The sequence below is a fragment of the Zosterops lateralis genome (assembly GCF_965231275.1).
Source record: "Zosterops lateralis genome assembly, chromosome: 7".
NCBI classification, from domain to species: Eukaryota; Metazoa; Chordata; class Aves; order Passeriformes; family Zosteropidae; genus Zosterops; species Zosterops lateralis.
The window spans coordinates 12,664,191-12,688,334 of NC_139767.1; the positions used below are offsets into that span (position 1 = coordinate 12,664,191).

Consider the following 24,144-nt stretch of genomic DNA (forward strand, 5'->3'; position numbering starts at 1 on the left):
TTTTTTTTTCTCCCCAGTTTTCCTTCAGAGTGTCGATCAACTTGAAACTCCAAATTTGGTTATTTTAATTTTTAGTTAGTTTTGAATGAACTACTCTATTGTAATGTGTGTTTGTTTTCTTTCACAGAGGCCTTCAGTGATGTTCAGAGCTCCGTATACAGAACAGCCCTAAAACTGCGCTCAGTACAAAGTCTTTGCCAGTGTTAGTAGCCAAAGACAACCTGTGCTTTTACAGGGTGGAGAATCTGTATAAAATTTGCATTGCTGTCACCATAAGTTATTATGCTACTTTGCTCTCTCATTTTCCACCTTAGAGTTTCAGAATGGATTATGAACATCTAAGATCTAGGTAGTGCTTCATAGACAAATTGATATTTTTTCCTTTTGAATGTCAATGGAAATATATTAGTGAAATTCTAAACTTATGAGAGAATCAAATTATTTTTACAATCTGCAACACTCCAATGTTGACACCAATGCAAATTATTAATCTATATCTAGGTATTATTATACTCACGAAAAATCAAATTTGTATGTGTTTCCTAGGAGCTGATTTATTGGAAATAGTCATGGCTTGCTGAAAATACATTGAATGACTATAAAAATTTATGAGAGCAAAATAGAATATGATAGACCAGAAAACTCCTGGTTAGTATTCATTCTCCCTGTCTGAAGTGAGAGAGAATTCAGTGCAAGCAGAGTTTGCAACAAATTCCTGGTCACCTAGCTCACTTTGGAATTGCTGTAAATTTTGTGGAAATCTTGAATTTCCCATTTGAAACAGCCTGTTGCTGAAAATGCACAATATTGCATGTGAGGCCTTCAGGGTAGCACAGAGAAGGTGACTAGTTTGTTGGCCTTGGACATATTTCTTTCATTTGGGGATTCTCTTCTATGAATATATTTAGTCTGGTCTCAGCCCTGGTGTGGTTTATCTGCCTGCTGTTCTGTGTCATTGTGAAAGAACCAATTCACACAGGTACTGTGGTGTACTGTTCTAGGCTTCATTTTGCAGACTTGTCCTAGCTAGGCATTTCTGATTTTAATAATAGTCATGTTTCCATTCATGAAAAGGTGGGGATCCTCATTCATTTCTTCCTTAATTTTCCCACAGTGGATTTGATTGATGTTTCTCTGATTCAGCACATCCTATTAAGTGAACAAAGCCAGAGGGAAGAGCAGATTTCTCTGAACATGCGCCAAATCTCTAGAATGCTGATGAAACTGTTCCAAAGGGCAAGATTAGAAAAACTAGGCCAGGTAGACCCAAGAGCTGTTGAATTCACATTGAGCCTGCTGACTGCCATGTATGACAGGTGAGAAAAAGAATAAATGTAGATCCATTGTGAAGTACCATAGAACCAAATAATGTTTTTTTGGACAGAACGTTAAAGATCGTATAGCTCCCACCCCAAGTATTGCTAGGCTAAATCTGTTTCTACCACTCACACACCATTTCTGTGTGAAATTCTCACATTTTGATCTGTTTTGCTTTGTATAAAAACTAGGAGTAGTTCAGTTGTAGGAATATGAAGCACAAAACTGCATCTGAAAAACAATGGTCAAATGTTCCCAAAACTATCTCAGACTTTTGCCAGTCCATACTACTTTTTCTCTGAACAACCTTATAGAGTAGCTCTTCTGTCTTCCAAGATACTTTGATACACTCTTAAAAAAGATTCCTTATTTGCCTCTGGAGAACAGTACCCATGAACAGCTCAGGAATTTGTCGGTCACTTTTCATTATTCAATTTTCTCAAGCTAAAAAAGTTCATCTACCAATTATGAAACAAAATAGATGTCTCATAACTAAGCTGAGCAGCTTAGTGAATAGAAAATTTTCTGAAAAGAATAAGGAAATAGGTCACAGAGTGTATTTTTCTTACATATTGTTCAGGAATAATGAGTTAATTCACTAAAGGCAGGATTGTTTTATGATTGTATCAGATTTGAAAGACAAAGACTAAATTCATTGTACAAGTTATTTACCACAGGTGAATTTTTTCCCTTCTACATCACACCAAAGTTTTTTACTGAAAGTAAACGAGATGAAAGTGATCTACAGGACTTTTTCTTGAATCATTATTCATTACTCCTATGGTCACTACTGCTTAAGATCCCATTTTATAAATTTTTTTTGGTAAAAAATCGATTAAGTCTAAAAAAATAAATGGTGTATTAAGAAACAAAGCTAGAAACATGAAGAGTATTTTGTAATTTGTGTACATTGTAGGGAAATTATTTAGAAGAATCTTATTGAGAAGATTGTCTTGGTCCTTCAGTCTATTTTCTTAGGACTGTCATTTTTTTTTTTTTGCTGTTACTTATTTTAAAAAATTCACAAGTTTCTTGGCATGTATATAAGATAGAAAAAACTTCTTATAATTTTATAATCATATTTTTCATCTAATCATGTTTTCTCTGTAGAGTGCTATTCTCCACTATTAACACTGGAAAGTGTTTCATAGGAGGAGCATATAGGAATTTTCCATATTTGTGTGGTAGTTTACTTAATAAACTTACATAAACATCTTAAGGGAGTTTGATCGCATACTTTAGCTTTAGTCTTGGAGTTTTTTCTTTGGAATTTCTGGAAAAACAACGATTTCTCATGCAGTTCATACTTCAGAGACTATATTGCGACTTTACAGTGTGGGTTTATCTAAAGACTCTTGAAGACAATTTTATGTAATGGTATTTTGAAGCTTTGCAAATGTTATATTTTAAATATAGATTTCCAGATTTTCCTAATTTGTGGTTTCTGATTAATATCTGCATTGTCTTCACAAAAAAATTGTTTCCTAGATCTGGAACAGGGTATGTCTAAACTAGATCTGTTGCAGCTGCCTTAATTTCCCTTTCAGGAGACACTCTACTGGCTAAATACAGAGGTGAGAAATGTATGATTTTATACACTGCCTGAAATACTCAACATTGAGGAAAATTTCCATCGTCATTTTTTTTATTTTAAAAGAAAATTCAACTCTGCCATGAAAAAAGAATTATGTTGAGTGCTTAGTTATAGAGAAAGGCTGATGCAGAATAATGCTTTTCAATCAATATCTGTAGCCATCTTTGCAATAAAGAGCCTCAGAAGAGGTCATAGTAAAGTTTAAATAGAGCTTCTATTTGCCTAGCAGAAAACAACAGAAGCCCCGCAGTTTTAAATTAGCAATTCACAATTTAAATAGAGCACTTCTTGTATAAACATATTTAAATATTTTTCCTATTGTTGTAAGAATGAGTTCATTGCTTTTCTCCTTGCTTGCCTTCTCTTTCCCTCGCTGTAAGGGAGAATTATGGTCACAGCAGTCACTGAGAGCCTGTTAGGTACATAATAAAGTGAAACTTCCTTGAGGCGTTTACTTGTTAGACTGCAATTATCATACCAGTTTGAAGATAGCTTGAAGACAGTTCAGGCTCTGCCATGATTCCAAGGTTTCCTCGTTGTGTTCAGCTTTATTCCAGATTTATGCTGTCCCTGATGGGAAGGAGACCTTGATTACCCGTAGTGCCCTGAGAACCCTGCTAACAGACTTAAATCAGGTAACATCACTGCAGTGCTGTTAGACAACAGATTTTGTAGGAGTGTTCTAACCTAGGAGAAAAACCCCCTCATGATTGATACCTTTCACATTTGATTACCTTATGGGACTGAAGTTAATAGGACACTGTGGACATTGGGACCTGTCATGCAAAGTAGGTAAAAAAACCAAATTCCCTTTGTCCTTTTCCTCAAAATAACCACTTGCATTAGTGAATGCCTCTGTGCATTCATGTTGCCTGAGCTTACAGGTCCTGCAAACAGCTGGATACAACTGTTCCTAAAGCAACTCCAAAATTCAGATGTCTGTACTCACTAGAATAGCTTGCAGTTGCAGCAAGTTGCCTTAGCATACAGGTACTTCCTGCTGAACTGGTGCTGAAAATGAGATCTGAAAATTACCTCTGAGATTTAAACTCAGTGTCCTTCAATATTACAGTGTGGATACATAGTATGTTAATCCATTTCAGTAAGTGAGTTGGAAACAAATCATTCTGACACACCCTCCACTGTGAAACTGCATACTGATGGTATGAATATGAACGGGTTTTCTTCAGAACAGTGTGTAAAATGACATTGCTATAGATACTTCACCATCTGTGTGCTGTCACCATCGCAGCAGAGCATGATGGGAACATCTGTTTTTTATTGAGATGTTTCTGAGCCTTTCTTCTTGATGTAGATCCCAGCCATTGTGGGAGAAGGTTGCACTCTGTCTTGTCTGGAAATTGCGATTCATGACTGTTTCCATGGGGTGAGTGAAATTGTGATGTCCTGGGAAATTATTCTGGGTGTTGCTGATTGATTAAAACTTCAAGTTTTAACACCACATAACATCCCCAAGTATCTTCTTTTAAGAAGCAGGGCTGATGATCACTCTCACAGAATGGGAGGATTTGTATCTATAGAGAAGATGCTTGGTAAGATACTACTGAGGACTCTTGCATTTATTCCAAAACCTTTGGAATCCAGTAACATTTTACAGGAATGGAAAATTTATGCCAGTAAAATCCAATATCAGAGCTTTTACTAGTGGTTATAGGTGAACCACCAGATTTTTTCAAGTGAATGTATGAATTTGAGACATGTATTTTTTCTAGGTTCTGAATGCAGCTATTGTTGAAGAAGAATTCCTGTCTTGGCTGAGATCAGAGCCTGCTGCTCTTCTGTGGCTCCCTACATGTTACAGATTATCAGTCACGGAAATGGTTTCTCACCAAGCTAGATGCAGAGTCTGCAAAGTTTTCCCCATTACAGGCATCACGTGTGTCAATGGTCTTTAGCATCCACATAATTAGTTCTTACCACTGTTTGCATACCTTACAGGCTGTAACTGATGTACTAAGTAACAAAATTTGGATGTAATCTAATGTAACCAGGAAAAGAGGATAGAGAGAACCACTGCAGTCTAATGCTCAAGCCTTCATCCTACTTCTCTTTAGCTCACTAGCACAGACATGACTATAAAGACTTGCCAAAGGTAAACTGGCAATCCAAAGGTAAAGCAAATTAAATCTGTGTATCTAATTTCTTAGTGATTTTTCCTGTAGCCAATTGTATTAACTAGCTCATTAAATTTTCCATCTTAGCATCTTGGTCATCTAAGTAATGGTATAAAGCCCCACCCCACGTTCTGCAGCAGTCACCTGGGGCAGAATTGATTTGTGTCCTCCAATAATACAGCATAGTGGTATAAAAAGAACACTATCCATTACCTTCTGACCAGAATGCTCAGAAAAGCATTTTACTGTTACTATATTCTCACTGATTGTAAGCTTGCAGGTTTAGTTTCTTGCATTTTTAGGTTTTTTGTTTATGAATCCTATGTCATTATTACAGTTCCATGGGAGCAGCAAATAGAGATAAGCTGGTGCATAAGAAGCATATGAAGTTGTAACTGCATTCTGAAAAATGGGAAATGGTGCTAGAACAATGGTTTCCTCCATGGACTGCATTTCAATGGAGCAAATAAATAAGATCAAAACCACTAGTGGGTTTCGAGAAAAGTCCACAATCAGTTGGACAAAATAACTTGAATTCAGAGAATGCTGAGGAAAGTCATTATTCTAACAAAGACGTTTCTTTGCATTTCAGAGCCCAGTGATCTGGGTTTCCAGTAATCAAGCTTTCTTGCACCAAGTTCTGACTTGTGGGAAGGTAAATGAATTCTTTTGTTTTCCCTCACAGGTATCGCTGTTTAAAGTGCCTCAATTTTGACCTTTGCCAAGCCTGCTTTTTCACTGGCTGTCTCTGCAAACCACATAAGAGGTCACATCCTATTGTGGAACACTGTGTGCAGGTAGAGTCCTATTGTACCGATTCATTTCCCTGTTGAGGTTTTTTATGTAGCCAAGTAGGCAGTAGATTCTTGAACTACATGCATTAGAAAGCCATGCGTGTATTAGCCATAATGGCCATGACATATTAGCATTATTAGTCTGGGAACAGGGAGTCAGGAAAAGGACAAAAGCAGGCTTTTAACTTTAGATTGAGTGTCTTGTTCTAAAATAACTGACTAGAGCTATGAAATACCCCAGTGCAAGTCTTCTTTTTAAGAAATTTTATGGCAAGTTTTCTGTTAGCAGATAATCCTTAAATCTATGAAAATTCCCCTCAATGTCCCAATGTTCCTTCATCCCAATCCCAACACAGACTCATCCAGGAATTAATTAATTCTAAAGTTATACAGACTCCTCCATGAAATGTCTTTTTTTTTTTCCCCTCTCCTTTCTGAATGTCTTCAGTTTTTCCACTTTGTTGTAAACCTTTCTGACTTATTTGTCTCTGTCAGTTAGGGATACAGCACAAAGAGGCAGCATGTGCTCAACTAAGATCACATACCTGGACTCTGTTACAGGGGCAACTTGTGCTATCATCACACTAGTGGCAAAGTACAACCTTGGGAATTTGTGTTTGGAAGACCAGCTTCTCCTTTGAGCAGGAGATTTCAGATCTTGCACACAGCAAGAGATGAGTTTCTTTGTGAATCTGTATAACAGTATCCTTCTGTTTCAGTAAATGAGCTGAAAAGCACTTCAGAAAATTTCCCTAGAAAGCTGTAAGAAAATTTCCCTAGAAAGCTGTACCTCCTGGTCTCATTCCCAGTCCTCTGCTGTTAATGTGAAAGATACCTGGGCAGCCAGTGTCTGCACTACAACTAAAGACTGTTAGACTGCTCTTATAGTCATCCTTTGTCTGAGGTAGCATTCAGCTCTTACCACTTCATTGCTCTCTTCCCGCAAACAAAACCCTATGGCTAACATTGTGAGAAATTATATCTGGGTACTCAGTGTCTGCATAAAACATAACAGTTCAGTCCTCCAAATATTCCTCCTCTTATTCCATCACTGAGGAAGTAGGAAAATCAAATGTTAACTGATCTCCTCATGAAGAGATTTCTAAGTAGAGACATTAAAATCAGTGTGAATGGGAGTGTGTTTGTGGAAGCACCAGAAGGAAGGGCAAGAGAGATAAAGCAAGGCAGGAGATGTTGCAGCCTGGATTGCAGCCACATCGTTGCTGGAGAATTGCAATTGAATCACTGAAATTAGGTTTCCTTTATGAAGCCCTACTCTAACACAAACCTTGTAAATATTACTTTATAGGCCAAATACTACAATACAGGCCAAAATCTATACCAAAATTTAAAAGATAAGTTACTCACTATGACAGATACCATTTTTGTATCTGTTGTGTGGAACATAAAATAATCAGCAGTAAGTTGATATCCCCATACCTTTCACTCTTAGCAGGTGCTGTTCTTGTCTGGGTAAGTTTTCACTCTGACTTTATCAGGAATTGAGCAGCTGAGTGGGGGTTTAAAATATCAGCAGAGTTTTTCCTTACCATGCTGACATCTTGTGGTAATGTCACTACCACGTTGAGAAGCACTAGGAGGCATGTGGTGTGTTTTCCTTGTTTTCCTGTTCAGTCTGTCAGGGCTCATCCCATGTTCTGCAGCAGTCACCTGGGGCAGAATTGGTTTGTGTGCTCCAATAATACAGCTACTGAGCTTTGTTGTTGTACATGAGCCTGACATTCCTGTAATAGATGGATGTGTATTTTACTGTATTCTGTGAGAGGAGGATGTAAGCCATGGAAGACTATATCTACAAATGCTTTATACAAGTACAAAAATATTTCTCCCTTAGGCACTAGTCAGCAGAATTATTGTCGTTTCTGTGAGCTTAATCATTGTAATGACCAAAATCCTGTGTTAGGCATTTCCAGGATGCCTGGCTTTGATCCAGGCAGTATTTTTGCCTAAAAGAATTGGAGCTGCTCTTGGCTGTGATCCTGCAACATTACCCACCTCAGCTCCCCTTCTAGAGCTCAGATAGCAGCCATGAGCCTCATCAGATGGTGAACAGGTGGACCTTTGCTTTGGAATATGTCTGTTTCTGGGCAGTACTTGTTTGAAAAGTCACTTTCTTCTTTATTATCCCTCATTCCAATAGATGTCAGCAAAGGCGAATGCAAACCACTTTCTCCGCACCATCAGGAACAACCTGTTTCAAGAGCACGGCAGAAGAAAAGAGGCTCAGAGAAGGACAGCTCTGGAGTCAGTGGAGGAGAGTCACTTCCCTGCTCACAAAAAGACTTTGTGAGTTTCAATTTCAGATGAATTTATAATCTCTGAATGTCGGGCTGTGGAATATTGCTTGATTATGTCCTTTGAGTAAGGGATTTTGTTGTGACAGATACCATGTCATGATTTTTCTATTAAAAAAAGGAAAGAATAATTGAGAAGTTGTTGCACATTGTTCTGTAGCTTAACTATGGTTACCATGCTGACAACCTAATGATCAGTTGTCTTATAAAATATAACAGGCTTGTGTCTTTCTTCCCCTCCTTCCTTATGTTGTCTCTTTCACTCCGTTCCATTTCTTATACTAGCGTCAAGCATTGCAAATATTTACTACCTTTACAACTGCATATGTTTTCAAGCACCTCCTCTGTGAAAAATCCATTGGAAATTAGCTGTGAATACTTTCCCCATGTGACCCACAGTGCATTCACTGGCAGCATTCTACTCAAGTCCCTAAAATTGCAGGCCTGTGGAATTACAATAGCAAGTAGATGATGTCACCATTCCTCTTCTTTCAGACCAGTTGTTTTGTTTGCTTTGGTTAATATTTAAAGTCATTACTGTATTTCCACTGATCACAGTGTTTAATAATGAGAATTGGAGGTTATGTTGGGATTTTCCCTGATAGTTTCTCCTTCCTTGCTATGAGATTTTGGTTGATACTTAGTTATAGAAACTGAAGGGAATGATTACAGGAGATTAGCACTAGAAACATACAAAGGATGAGATACCTTCCTATTTGTATCAAGATCTACCAACTGTCTTGCATCTCCCATGTGTTCTCCAAAAGAGGCTTCAGTGAGGCTGAAATAGGGAAAAAATGGTCAGTCCTCTATAAAATAATTAATTTCATCTTTATGTGAAGGAGGAGAAAAATCTGTTTATAAAATTGGGTTGTGCTACTCTGGTAGGTTTTCAGTTAGAAAAAAAATAATTATATACTATAGGACCAATGGATGATAGTTACAGTGATCCTCGTGGAGAATATAATTTCAGTGTTTGTTTTTTAGAATGTGGTGAAATGCAAAATATCTTCCATTGCTAATATTTCCTCTCTTGTATTCGGCAACAAAACAATATTTAATCATTTTGAATGTAATTGAATCTTTCTGGAAGCAATTGAGATTTCTCTTTAATTCTGTGGGGGTTTGCTTACCTACTGCTTGGGTAGCAATAAGACAAAGAATTTAGGGTTGCTGTTACAGGTGTCACTGTGGGTCTGATGAATATCTAGGCTTTTCCTAACATATAATGGACTGAACAGCAGGAAACGTAGCTATTTTTTGTAGTTGAATTTCCTAACACACTTAACTCTTGGCTAAAGGAAGCAAGAAAGAGAAACAGCAAATTGCACTGAGAATAAATGGGTGGACAGAAGAACCTGTTGCTGATATTCCATCGGGAGAGTGGAATTTGTTTTCAGGAATTTCATTCTTTCAACCAGAATATGCCAGAAGTAATTTTTACTTCTTGCTTAGTCTGTCTGTCTGTCTGTCTGTCTGTCTATTTAGAGTGCATTAGTTTTCTGCATTTGGATCTTCCTGGGTAGCAAAATCATGTGAGTCCTGATCTTTTTCCTACTCATTACTTCCCTGTTGGTATACAGTCGTCATGTGGAATTCAGTGCTTCCTCACTACCTGGTCCTGAAAATATGTCTTTCCCAGTGGATAATTGTGTCCCAGAGTCACCCTGGTTCATACCTGAAAACAGGACTGTAATGCAGAAGAGTGAGAATAACAAGAAGACACCAGAGCAAGACAAGACAATAGCTCAGGTGAGCAAAACGCAAAGCAGTAATAGTTTTAAAGCTGTGAAGAAGACCTAGCAAGTTAATTATCTAATTGCCTTCTAATTCCAATGAAAATGTAATGGGCAGCTTCACCTTTCTGTTAAAACCTCACTTATGGTGAAAAATGTGGAATCTGAAAACTTAGTGGGGTTTGGATTTGTTATCTTCCCAAGATTAGTGACTAACTCCTCAACATCCATGACCTTCAGAAGCACCTGGAAGAATATTTGCTTTGGGGTTTTTGCGTTGTCGTAGAGTAGCACGCTGAAGTCTAGATGAGTCTGGAGTCCTCTCGCTATTCTGACAGTAAAAAAGGCCATCATGTCTTCCTACTGCAAGCAAATGTCAAAGAAGAATGCCTGAATTCTTATCAGACTCAGGCCATTTTTGTTACCATGGAAATAGCGAGAGGACAGAACGGGCCCTCTTAGGATAAACCCAGAGCAGTGTCCACTCCAACTGAAATAGATAATTCACAAAAGGTCTCCATTAATCTATTCCCAGCTCCCCTCCAAAGAAACAATGCTGGAAGAGTGGGTAGGACAGTGTAGCTAAAAATAAGCACATAGCAATTTTTTGTTTTTAAATTTTTTGAGAGGTTGGTAGCTCTGCATTTACTCAGAATACAGGGAACACTGAGTTGTGTTCAAACCAGTTTTTGTGTCATCCACTCATCTTGTTCTTCCCAGGAGCCAAGGGGTGCAGTAACACAGAACTAGCCTCTGTGTGTCAGGTCACTCCTTTGGCTGCTACTCCTGTGCTGCCCTTTGGAAGACCTATCTTTTAGAACTCTGCTGCTCAGCTCAAGGTAGAGTGCCACCAGCAGATATCTGCAGGAGAACTTGTGGGCAGACATTGCTTAAACATAGAATTTTGACGGCTGGCATTTGTCATTTTAGAAAACAGCAGGACAGGACTTGCATCCCTGTGCTGGGATTCTGTCAGGTGCATTGCTCTCTTGTTTATTGTCTCTCTGGGCTGAGAATTCCTTTTGAGCAGTTTTATACTGATTTCTAAGATCTTATAGTGCAGATTATTTCCACTTTGATTGAAAAGATGTGGACAGTCAGTCCAATGATTGCTTTTAATAGAATCCATGAATATGGAGGTCCTAGGTGATCAGCTCTTAGTCTCATAACTTCCTGGCAGCCCTGATCCTGCCCAACTTATATCATGCCTGAAAAGTAGCTTAGCTGGAAAGTATTTGACTCCCTGACTTTTGGGCTACTGTTCTCTGCATGGTTTAGGGAATGCTACTTCCATCTAAAGACCAGGAGTTTCTCTTCTCTCTTATACATACAGTCCACTCCATCTCCTTGTCTCAAAGCAGTTGTGGGGCTTGGGAAAGATTGTTCCCAAATCAGAATATTCCATTTTGCAGAAGTTTTTGGGAATATGGATTTTGTTCTAATTTCAAACCAATTCTTATACACTAAAGTTTGTCATAGATCAAAGAATTTGTTCTATAGAATAAATTTTCCAGCCATTAGAAATACTTCAATGCACCAGTTGATTGTAATACATTAAATTAAAAATTAAATTAAATCTCTAAGACAGACCAAATCCAAAATTTGACACGCACTCCTATAATAAAACTTATGTATAAAAATGAAATGCTATTGCTGATAAAGTTATGAAGTTACTTCTTTTTGTTTTAGGCAATAGCTTCTTTTGAAGCAGAAGTGTTAAAAATGCACAAATCCATTAAAAGCATTCACAATGACAGCAGGTAGGTAAATGGAGTAGTACACTGACTGAAGACTGGTGGGCAGTGCTGTTCCAGCTGGCGGGCTTAGAAGACAGATGATTTTTCCATACTTTGGAGATTTTGAGATTTAAAAAATCCTATAAAATGAGAATGAATAATGAAAACTCAGCAACAAAAATTTTAGATGAAGATCACTGGAAAAACAATGGCAAAGCAATTCATTTTGGTTTGCTTTCATCATCATTTCTGCAATTGCTAGTTTACATTTCTAAAAGTAATTTTTAGGCAAAAAGATGTTCATCCACATAAAAATGTCAGAATAGCATACTTCTCCAAATTTTTCTCTGATTAAGACTTAATCAAAACAAATTTCATAATTTGCATGAAACTTTTAAATTGAAGTAGAATTTCTAAAATATATACTGTATGTCAAATAAAGATAATTAGGCTGATTACAATAACTATTGGTATAACAGTTTATCACTGAAGTTCCTTCTGATAATAAAATCCTTGACACTGTAAAATATTAACTCCTAAATTAAAAATCTTTTGGGAAGCTTGTTTGCCTGGGTGACATGGCAGGGGGGAAGTTGATGTGTGAGCAACAACGCTTACCTTTTACTTGCATTTTTGCCTTCTCCTCCTTCATTTTTGTAATTGTATATAAATGTGTTCTCTATATAACCATGCCTATGACCACTGAAAGTGATGGAATTACAGTGAAGTGTAGAATTTGATTCTGAATCTACTCTCTTTATTTTCTTCAGTATGTTCAGTTCCTTCTGTTCCTATTCTGTTTCATTCCAAGTACAATTGCTGCTCCAAGTTCACACAAGGGCACTCCAAGATTAGAGCTAAACAATTGCAGTTTCATTGTAAGTCTGTTCTCACTTGGGAAAATAAAGAGATACGGCAAAGATCTTCAGCTTTCTTTTAGATTAGCAATCGTTGAGAGGATATTTGGTATGCCTGCTCCTGTAATGCTGCTCTGACCCAGAGCTTATCATAGAACTGGGTGAATGAATCACATTACTCATGGGAAGCTCTTTATTCTTCTTTGTGGACCAGCATTCACCTGTCTGTTCACAGAACTGGGCTCTGAGTTAGCTGAAGGAGGACAGTATTTTACAGTGAAGAGCCCTTAAATGTTCTTATAAGGGACAATTGTAGTATTAATTTTAATTTTGAATGGTCTGACTTGCTGTCCCATTCAGACAAATCTTGCATAATTCAAGTGAAACTGATGGGGCTGTTGTCTCTAAGCCAAAGCATAACCAAAAGAAAATGAATCAGGTGAACTTCTGAATGTAACCAAACAAAGCAGACAACTGTTTCAGATCTGTGATAGGAAGCAGTTGTTTTATTACTTCAGTGTTAAGAAACTTTACTGTCTACACCTTAGCTGTGAGGAAAGCAAAACTATTTCTACCCTGAGTTTTTAGAGAAATCATAACTAGAACAGAATTATGGGTGGTATTTCTGTCATACTGTGCTCTGAGTAGGTAATTTCTAAATCTCTAATGTGCCTGGGAGGGTGGCACTTCTCATTGCAGAAACCAGAGTGTTTTTTCAAGGACAAGTGGCCTGTGCAGAAGCTATTGGTATCATTAAAGAAACTGCAGAGAATACCACAAGCAAGAAGAAACTCTGTCAAAGGGGTAGAAGCTGCTTTTACTTCAGTGTTTCCCAGGCATGAAATAGGAATCTTTTGCAGATCAAGGAGTTGCTATAAGTAGTTTGCTTCTATACAGAGGGACTGCTGTTGTCTCTCCTGTTGCAGCCACCTTTGTGAGAAAGGTAAAACCCCAAGGCGAAAGGTTCAGTCCTGGCCACAGTTCTACTCAGCTCTCATATTTCCTCATCTGGAATACTCATGTTCTTGCTAATTCCATAGATATAGTCCAGCTCTTGAAATATTGGCCTCTAATGCCAAAGCTGACAAAAATTTCCTGAACTAGTAAAGTGGATAAAGTTTGTGCTAAAGCATTTGCTCATTTCTGTGACTGCATATATTTGTGTATGTCTGGTCTAGCAAAAATCCCACCCTCCTGTATCTCTGGTAGGTACATGAAGAAGCAATTAAAAAAATGGAAGGATGAAATGCAGTTTCTTCGTAATTGCCAGGAAGAAAAAAGCTGCAAAATAGAGGCAGAACTCCAGAAACTGAGAGTAAGCCATGAAAACCTGCAAATGACGCTGCAGCACATGAAGGAAGAAGTAAAGGTATAGTGATATATATATATATATATCTCAAGAATTGTCACAGCTATAAGCCATTACTGAACACTAACAACTAGTTTTCTGGTAGACCAGCACTCTTAATACCATTTCATGCCCCTTCCTCTTGTATTTTCAGTCATCTTTGGTTATTCTTTTCAGAGAAAGCAGATAAGGTCTTTCCAGTAGGGATTTTCTTGTCATTCTGTGTATATTTGGCTTCTAGCACAGATATCCATGTTAGCATTTAAATACTACTGCAATGAAAATGATTAATATTCCAATAAGAGTTTCCAACAGAAGTGTTAGATGCTTCATTGCAGTCTGTTCTTCAGAGAAGAGTCAAAGTGCTGGCATTGAATAAATAAAATGTCGTTCCTAATTGCTGTCTTTTACTGGGATGTAATACAGACATCTTATGTAAAATATTTTATTTGTTTTCAATTGCAGTGATTCTTATAATTACAATTATTTCTGAGATTCTCAAAAGAGCCTTATTTCATAGAAAATGCTTACATATTTTCCCCTACAGCATTTTTGTAGCATTTTCTGCAATGCTGTTTTAGTACTACTGGCAGAGTGAAATATCAATTATTTTTATAATGTATTTTCTGTGTTTTGTCTATTGTAGACCATGTTGCAGTCATCAGAGCACCCTTTTGCACAGTGTCATAATACAATGCCAAGAAATCCACATGTTCTGCTGGAAAGGAGAATGCAGAGTGAATTAAATCCTGCCCAAATAAGGCCTACTCCCAGAACATGTGCAGAATGGAAATCTTTGAATCCCTCAAACTCTGTAAATAGAACACAGCTTTTACAGACACCTGAGGATCCCACTGCAGTGAACTATATGTTCTCAGATGACCAACTGGAGTCAGTGTCCCTGCAGAGTGACAAACCCTTTATGGGACATCATAACAAAGCAAAAGAGAAACAAACATATCTGCCTAAACTGACAGAAAACTCTCTTGGTGGAGTGGGGAATACTGGTCTTATTCCCACTGCAATGCAGATACCAGCTGATGAGAAGGAAGTCGGAGAGGAATTGGAACTACTAATGATGAAACTGAAGGATACACTGTCTCTCCAAACTCAACCAGGTATAAATTCTGCCATCATCTTAACAGTGCCTTCTTACCTTCATCCAGTTTACTCCATAATATTGTTCGTAATCATGTAACCCTCAGAGGAAACTCAGAATCTTGCTTTAGCCTTTGTAGTATTATTCTATATTGTAAGGTAGAGCATATTCCAAATATAGCCCCTAATGTTGGACTGATATGGAACTGGATGAATCAAAGCTCCTAAGAGGTAATCAGTCTTGGCAGTCAATTAAGGAGCAAACTTAAACTGGTGAGGGCACTAGAGGTTTTTGCTCTTGCCACTTTTGTGAAACTGTAACTATAACTCTAGTCCTAGGAGACTTCCAGCAGTACAAAATTCCTCTGTAATCAATGGTCTTACACAGCAGAGCTTTGTTTAGCACTCAGGTTGCCTTGCTTTTGATAATGAGGATGTAATAAGGAATATGACAGAAAAAGCTGGTGTTTCTACAGAGTTATCCTAGAGATTTGTAAAGAGTTTTCTAGTGCTCTGGCAGCATCCAAAAGCTTGGAAAGACTTAAAATCTGTTCTGCTTTTCAGCCCAACAAACTGCTTTGCACCAGGAGTTGTTCTCTACAGCTGAGCATGTTTGCAGGTCCTTTTCTGACCTCATCAACCATGTAATTTCACCAGCTTGTAAATGATGGAAACTACCATTCACCTTACAACTTCACTGAACTATTAAGGTAATTGATGCCATGTCTTTTAAAAGAGCTTCTTTAAAGTGTCTCAGATGTTGCCTGTAATAACACAGCATGACAGATTTCTGCATTTACTGACTTCACCAGGAACATTTTGGAGAGCTATATTCCTTTTCTGTTGGTGATTTCGTGCTGTGACTTCCTCAGCAGTGCAAAAGGTTGCCCATTTCTCTCTCTTTAGCTGTTGATATCCCATGGTCAAGTTACTTCTTGGAATGGTGCTGTATTTCTTGTTGATGCCAGCAACAAGGAAAACTTTTTTCCCTGTAATGTACAGAAGGATTTTAAAGACTGGAGAAATGGAAATTATTCAGAACCACTTCAGAGAGAAAAAAATATACAGTCAGTTATTTACTATCACTCTTGGGCAGGAAGTGAATAAAAATAGTAAATAAGTATGTTCTTATATGCTCAAAACCAGTTATGGTTCAAGAAAATTTGGATACTTTTAGTTATGGATTTTAGTTATGTTGCTGAAATGACACCAGCTTTCCAAGAAAGAAAATAGTCCTAGTTTTTACAGGATTTTTTCTGTGATTGCAAAAAAAATAAATCTCACTTGAGTGAAAACAAAATATTTTTGGAAACTCTGAGAGAAAAGTTAGGTAATTTTATATTCTGAAGCTTTGTTTCATATATAATCAGTGTTTGGGCTGATGTCAATGAAAAAGCTAATGAAGTGCATACAGCTAAAGAAAAGCTTCTAAGTAAAACTCCACATAGATTTTCCATGTAGATTTTCCTTGTGTTGTATTTTTCAGAATGAATTATAATCATCAAGATAAAGGGACTGCCCAACTCATTAAAGAGGCTAGAATTCTAATTTTCTGTTGGTAGCACCTCAGCCATCTTCTTGAAAGACCTTCCACTGTGGTAGTGAGATTAATGAACATTCTTCATTCTTTCTGCTAGTTTTGGTCAAAGGAGGCCTGAATTACACATACTGCAAACACTCGAGAATTTACAGCAAGAAATAATGGTATGCTACTGGAAACTAACTAGTGGTTTGACTCTAGCAAAGGAAGTATAAAGAGGGTGAAAATTAAAGAAAATAAACTTATTGAGGGAGGACTCCAGAGAACAAATAGTGATGAGGTAATTCAAAAGTGGATATATGCATATCATAACATAAATAAATATACTGTGTGATAGAAGCTTAGTAGCTTTTGCAATATGCCAGTACCAAGACACACACACAAAAATCCAAGGAACCTAATTGTTCATTATGGGAAGATACCTATCAGCTTCTGATGAGGCTTTAAATTTCTTTCTAGTGCCTGCATCTGAATTAAACTTGGTTGGAAACAGCCGCAACTGACAAATGCTGGTTTGGTCTGAAGCAACATTGAACAGACTGAATTATCTGTTCTTACAAATAGATATTCCTGAACTACCATGAATTCTTCTTTCATGTCAGTATGTAAAGAAAAAAACAAACTTAAAGAATTGTTTTCCATTATAAGAAGCAGTTGTTTAGCTCACAGATCCCTGTAAGATGAAAGGGACAAAATCACAAGGTCTTTATTTTGTTGTTATTCAGTTCAGCTGACAGTGAAGGAGCTTCAGTCAGACGTGTTCATCCAATCCTATTTCTGACACATTCTGAGAAACAGTAAGCCAGGAACAGTATCTGCAGAAACAATCCTAGCTCACTGAGGATCTGCCATGAAGTTTATAAGGAACAGTGGTAGGAGGCAATATCCTGTCTTTAAACACAATGACAGTTTTAAATGTTCCTATATAGCAGATCTACTTTCATCTCATACTGAGAGCCCTTGGGTTTTTTTTAATATAGACTCTTTTATCACTTGCACTCTATCACTTGCAGGTTTACATGTAGTTAGTTGCATCCCCTTTTTTATTTCAGCACAATTAATAACACAGATTGTCTCTTTACATCAGCAATTTCCAGATGTTCTCCATAGTGTGATCTATCCTAGAGATTCATTTGTTTTGTCAGTCTTGCCTCCACATCCTTTCCTGCCCTTTGCCTCAAAGGCTGAATTTTGCCACAGTCTATTAATTAAGAAACTTACTGAAGCAGAGAGGCATTGCAAATTCATTTAAGCTAAACATCATCTTGGCCCATAGTGGTGTTTCTGTCAGAAGGGAGGAAGAAAGCTGCCATGAGCCATTTCCTAAGGGATCCTGTTGTTGCAGGTGGGACCTATCTAAAGTGGAAGCACTAACATCTGCCCAAAGGGCCCTGTGGAAAAGCATCTCAGTTAAACAGGACCTGTTCAGATAATGATTTCACATTTGCTAGAGCTTGGGACGGGGTGTGGGAACAGGTAATATCTGCTCTATGCCTATACCAATCCTCCTGGGCTGAGGCATGAGCCCTTAAAACTCTTGGTCGTTTGCTGGTCTTGGTAGCTGTAGGGACTGTGAGTGAAGGCTCTTTTATATCAATACAAAGTTGCAACAATGAGCTGGGGTTTTTGATATATTAGAATAATGTAAATAATTAACAACATCAGGAGAAAAGAGAGCAGATATGTTGTAACAGTGCTCCTGCTGCCCTGCCATGTGGTAGCAAACTCTCATAGGCCGTGGCTGCAACTGGCTGTTGCTGAGTGCAGTAAAGTGTGTGTTCCTGTGTTATCCTGCTTTAGTGTTCCCTCCTCTCTTGAACATTTAAATGGTTTGCTGTGTGCTTAACTTGAAGCACAAATTCAGAAGCTGCTAGTCCTCTTACAGTTTTTTGTTTGCTTCCTTAAATCAGGATTTCCCTCAATGGGACTGTGATTAAGCCTTATTTTGCTCAAGCCAGTAACTATTTCAAGATTTCTTTACACATTTTGTTACTTGAACCTATTTCTGGAAGTTGATGAACAACCGGGAAGCCCATTTTTCTGTGGGCACTTGGGAAAAAAGAAAAAAAAAAACACAAAATATTGCTACATGGTCAAGGAAAGAAACTTTGAATGAACAACTAAATGTAATAGCCCTGGAAAGACTAAATCCATCGTTTCATCCAGCCAATCTGGCAATGGAAATAATTTATATCATAAAAGCAATCAAATGTTACCTGTCATTAGTTGTTTTGCATTAATTTAATGTCAAATTGCATGTTAGGGTTATCAATAAGGATCAGAAGAAATGGATTTTTCTACAAAGAACTTGTAAACTAAAAAAGAAGGAAATGCAAGTTATGTTTGAGAAATTTTGTGATTGAACATTTTTAATGTGAAAGCAGAGGAGCTGGTAAAATCTCTTAACACTTTTACTGGAAAACTGAAAACATTCTTGGAAGGTATTTTTCATGTAGAAATATGTACTATTTTTCTTTAGTAGGATGATGTCTCTAAGCAAGGGTTGCTCTGTACGAGTACAGCTCTGCATATGACCAAACATCACCATCTCTTCTCTAATCCTGTCTTGGAAGCAGTGGAGGTTTTTTGACAACTTCCTTCTCTGCTTGTCTGTTTTATTGAAGGACCAATTATTTCCTGTTTTGGCACCCAAAAGACAACAGTTTGAACAGATCACATGTATTACAAAAAGGCTGATATACACACAGATCAAAGTAGGCAACTGCTTATAAATCATGCAGTTTAGTAAGAAGACTAAATTCATAGGTAATTAAGAAAACCCATAAATCCAAGTTAATCAGAGATGTAGCGCTCAAGGTTACATGCCTTCTTTCACCACATAAATTGACATCAATGGGGATTAAAATGCAAATAATAAAGAGAAACAGTTAAAATTATCTACAAATCAAAATCTTAGGCTAAATGTGTAATTTCCTCTTTTTTCCTAGCACTCCAATGATTCTTCCAAGTAATATAGATCTACTCTTATGTATGTGGATACTTATTAAATCTTCAAATGAGTCTTTCTTCTTCAGAACTGGTGACCTCTGAATATGAGAAAATGTCCCTGAAAAGTGACATAAAAATGCATATAAGTAAATAATTTCCAAACAGCAAAGAGCAGCTGAATACTCAGTTTCCCACATCTGTATTTCCTCTGCCTTTAGCTGCTGCTGGTCCTCATTTTATCGGCATTGCCCCCAAGCCTCTTGCTCTGGTGATAGTCATATCCCTCCATTTGCATGTTGCCTTTCAGTGTCAAGTCACTTTGATCTTTTCCCAGTATGGACCTTTTCCTTTAGTCTTCCTATAAAACTCTTCTACTTGTAATTAGCAGAATCAAAGTGCTTAAGTCTGTTCAGAATTCTACTAACTCAGTGGCCTGTTATCAACTTGTCTGCACAGTGGGTGAGATCTCTCACACTGTCTAGCAGCACATTTATTATTTCCTTCAGGAATTATGGGGTATTGTCTTTGCAATGATTTCTAAAAGGCAGCAGGTTGGTTTTCTTTCTTTTATATTTGTCTTCTGAAAAAGTACCTGATTGACACAGTACTTGCTTATTTACCAGACCTCAGTTGTACAATAGCCTTTGCCCCACTACCCCCGGGCACCCTGCAGAGTTGGGACAGCAAATTATGTCTGTCTTGGGCCAGGTGTAAGGGCTAGTCTGAGCCTAATCGCCTGCACCTGTGAGGGAGGTGTGCACAGCTGAGGCCACTGAGTGGTAAGGGGCAGTGGGACTGCTGGGCAAGGAGAAAAGAGGCAGAGGGGGTTTAGCTGTAGCCTTCAGATGTTTCTAGGGAGGATGTGCAGAGGCAGAGGGGGTTTAGCTGTAGCCTTCAGATGTTTCTAGGTAGGATGTGTTATGTGGCTTCTTGAAAAGGATCTTCTTGTACAGCTGCTCTTCAGGAAGATTGCTGTAAGTACGAAATATGTGTTTTCCTTGTGGTTCTAAAGTCTTATTTTGGTTAAGACTTGTTATAACCGTGATGTAACTAGAGTGTTGTAATAGATTGGAAGTGCATTTATGAAATCTGCTTTTTCATAGTGTCTGGATTTTGTTGGGGAAAGGGATTAGTTACTAAAGATAGCTTGGCCAGGTAATTGAAAAACTCTCCCTACTTGTCTCTATTTAAAGCTGCTTAACACTTCTCTGCAGAATATCTAGGGAAGTTGAAATGCTGCTGATTAAGTATGATTTAAGGTTGATTGAGACAGTTTGTCAGATTACTCATATTCAGCTGTTCTGATTTTGTAGTCTTTTTCATGGATTGTGTAGAGTTTAAGAGTATCTCCAGACTGTGAACACAGTTAAAAGCCTGGAGGGACTAGACTGGTCCAGAAAACAGTGTTTTAATCTGTAAGTCTAGAACTGGGCTACTTCTCCCACTTTATGGTGCACACTTGAAGAGAATTGTTTCCTAGGAGGACCAAGTATGAGTAACTATAGAAGTGCCTCGAAGATGTGATAAAGTAGTTTTGTTTGGGATTTTTTTTGCTTGGAGGACTTTTTTTTTTTTTTTCTTCTTAAAAGCTCCTGATTCTCAATCTTTACAACTAGGATTTACCCATTAGTCCTGAAATATAATGCTAATAATAACACCTTGGCATCAGTATTTCTGTGTCAAGTTCAGATTTCTGTCTTGCTTTTTCCAATTCAGTGATGTGTTTAAGGAACTTCGATGAATACAGGTTACAGATTGCTCCTCATTCCTGATATGATCCTATTTGCAATTAAAAAAAAAACAACAAACCCCAAACACATTGAAATTTTAACTATTTAAGAGGAATAAGATTAAAAACTTGGGTATGAAACAATGAAGTTATCAACTGTTGCAAAATAACAGTATAAACAAAGAAAATTGCTTTATTTTTGGATTTCTGGAACAAGTCTACTGCAAGTTATTTATACCTGTCCATGTAGATGTGAAGTACATGAGGTAATTTAAGTGCCATTAGTGCTGCTCATGGGGCTGAGTCTTGTACCTCTCTTTATGCATAAGAAGTGGAAATTCTAGTCCTCATCCTTTGCTATGTGATTTCTATCTGCAGTTATTACCAATTGATTTCTACTTTCACTGGTGAAGTAAGGCAGTAGGATCACAGGTTACAAAGATTAAAACAACTGGCTTTGTTAAGAAACTGTGAGACTTGGATGAGAAGTTAGATAACTCCTCTGAAAAAAAAATTAGCCTGTCACTGCTATAAGCTGCCTGCTACAGACAGATGTTAATCAGTTGTACAGAGAACACAGATCAACTGATTACAATTCACAAAACAAAGAGGATATGACTACTTAGTAGTACTTAAAATCTCCTTGTATTAGAGCAAAGAATAGTCAGCATTTATCATAAAATCCTTAATTTGATTCTTCAAAATTCTTCTTCTGTTACTCTTTAATCTTGACTGGAACAAAAACTCTTTGTTTAGGAAAATCACAGTGTGATATAGATACGTAGAGCTAGATGTAAACAAAAGGCTAAGTGGGAGTTTAAACAGTAATATTCAAAGCTGCAATCCCAAACAAAAATTAATCCAGTGCTTTAACCTGCTGGGTTATCTTAGTTTTTGACAATACTGCTGCCTCGTGTGTCTAAAGCTGCATTCTGTTTGCACTCAACAGTGCATCAGTCTGGTAAGGATTGAGCAACTTGTTGCCTGTGTGATGTCTAAGACCACTTGGAAACCAGAAGTGGGTTCTGTGCTGCATGCCAACACAGTAAAGATCCAGTCAGAACTCAGATCCTTTGCAGAGCACGATAGGATCCAGTCCTTGCTTTTAAAGTGCAGCTAGTGGTCATTTGACTCATAGTTTAGAAATTGACCCTATGTGTGTGTTTTTCAGTCTGAGGGGATTGATTCAAACTCAACTCCTATCTCAAAGTTCAGGATACTGCCCGTAGGTAATAGGGTAAGGACTTCTCAGTCCTTCCTGTCTCAGATTCTAGCTTTCAATACTCAAAAATGTTTTGAGTCTGTGGGCAAGAGAGGAATGGTCAGTGATATATTGTCCCTGTGGGGCAAGAATCCTGAATTCAAGTCTGTTTTTTTAGAGACACTCTAATGGGTACTTGCTCAGAGGGACTCTTCATTATTTTATGAACATTCCCCCAGTATGTTAATAACTAAGACACTGGTCTAGGAAGTGGAGATAAGGCTCTCAATCCATTGAAGTGTAAAGGCAATTCTGCCTTCTCACCGTGGGCCCATGCACTACACTGTTGGTGATGGCAACAGCATTTCTACCTCTCCATCAAATTATACCACCTCCCCTATCTGAAAGTGGATATTCTCCAGGCAATGATATATCTGTTGGTAGCAGGATCAGAGCTGAAGCCTTGGAAGGGACTGAGATTTAGGAAAGGCTGTACTGTATCTCCCTTTTGGGAATGAGGATGGCAATTGACATGCATATAGAGAGGGGACTGGGAACCTGGAGACTAGGAATTGCAGCATTAATGTCACAAGTAGTGGTGTTCTTCCTGGAACTGTAGTTGTGTCTGAAAGTCTGCATGCATCTAAGTCCTAGGTCTGTTGCCATTGTGTGTTGGGTAAAGTTACCAGCATGGAAAAGGAAAATAGCTAGTGGCTGACTGCTAGATGGCAGGTAGACATATCCTTACCCTTCTGCCAAAAGGCTGCCACTCTCCCCAACAGCACAGTGCCATGCATTCCTCTCAGAATGGGGAATTCAGAACTAGGCTGTTCATAGTACAACTGTGGTAAAAATGCTGGTGTGGAAGAATATATTGGTATATTCAGTTGCTGAGCTGCCTTCTTTATTTGAATCCTCCTGTATTACACTTCCTGTTGCTTTTCCTGCCCTATCAAACAGAAACTTAGAAGCTGTTGTTAAAGTTTAGGTTGTTTGGAGATCAAATTTTTACTGAGATCACACTGAACATAAACACAGCTCTACACTTCACTGGGAGGAGTCATGGGTTTTGTGCAGCACCGTCCTCTGTTTCTGTGTTATTACCACATAGCACACTAGGCCTCAATCTCTTTTCTTTCTCACTAAACTCTAATTATTGCCCATTAGATGCATATTAAAGGAGTAAGTGACCTTGGTTTCTCCCTGTGAACTGAGAACGTAGAGTAGCTGTCTTCTGCTTGGCTTCTGCCAGCTGCCTTCTCCCCAGGCCATGGGTTCTGGAGAGCACACAGTCCACATAGATATCCCAGAAGAGCTGTGCCAGGTCCCAGAACAAAGCCCCATGCTTCAAGTTTTCTGAAGATTTCAGAAAGATCATGAAGTCCCAAAAGCCGCTGACGGAATCAGAAATGCGAGGCTTCCTCATCTCTAGTAAAACAGCTGAGGAGGATTCCCAGCACTGGGGGTCTGCCCGCCCAAGAGCCAGTGGATCTATTTGACTATGGCAGAGGAAAGGGGTCACACAGAACACTGCCACAAGTAAGAGAGAGCAGGTGAGTCTCATGGTGAACTGCATTCTTCCTCTGCTTCCAAGATCCATTGTGTCACTGAAATAAAAGAGAACCAAGAGAAGCTGAAAAAGTCTGACTCTTAGATGCAGGAATAAAGTCCTGTTACTTTCCGTGATATACAAGGCACTCAGATATTGTTTCTCTGCTCCTTAAAGATTTGTGTATGTTTTTTGTGTGTATATCAATACTAGAGGAGTTGCAATGTTCTGTGCAGCAGAAGCATG

At 38.1% G+C, this 24,144-nt stretch overlaps 2 protein-coding genes across 2 annotated transcripts; one reads left to right on the forward strand and one right to left on the reverse strand.

Moving 5' to 3' along the window:
- Positions 1–1,179: 1,179 nt before the first annotated feature.
- On the forward strand, positions 1,180–15,598 carry DYTN (dystrotelin; the record flags this gene model as incomplete). The annotated part of the gene is given in 13 exon segments (XM_083865202.1): positions 1,180–1,316; positions 2,806–2,824; positions 2,828–2,891; positions 3,458–3,546; positions 4,227–4,298; positions 4,645–4,808; positions 5,732–5,843; positions 8,002–8,147; positions 9,739–9,907; positions 11,581–11,651; positions 13,694–13,853; positions 14,479–14,950; positions 15,495–15,598. Coding segments are annotated over 13 exon segments (1,764 nt in total). The 5' UTR covers positions 1,180–1,194.
- Positions 15,599–19,388: 3,790 nt separating this feature from the next.
- On the reverse strand, positions 19,389–23,949 carry FAM237A (family with sequence similarity 237 member A; the record flags this gene model as incomplete). The annotated part of the gene is made up of 2 exons (XM_083865371.1): positions 19,389–19,537; positions 23,541–23,949. The coding sequence occupies 2 exons, from the start codon at positions 23,947–23,949 to the stop codon at positions 19,389–19,391; spliced, it is 558 nt and encodes a 185-aa protein (XP_083721497.1).
- Positions 23,950–24,144: the final 195 nt, after the last annotated feature.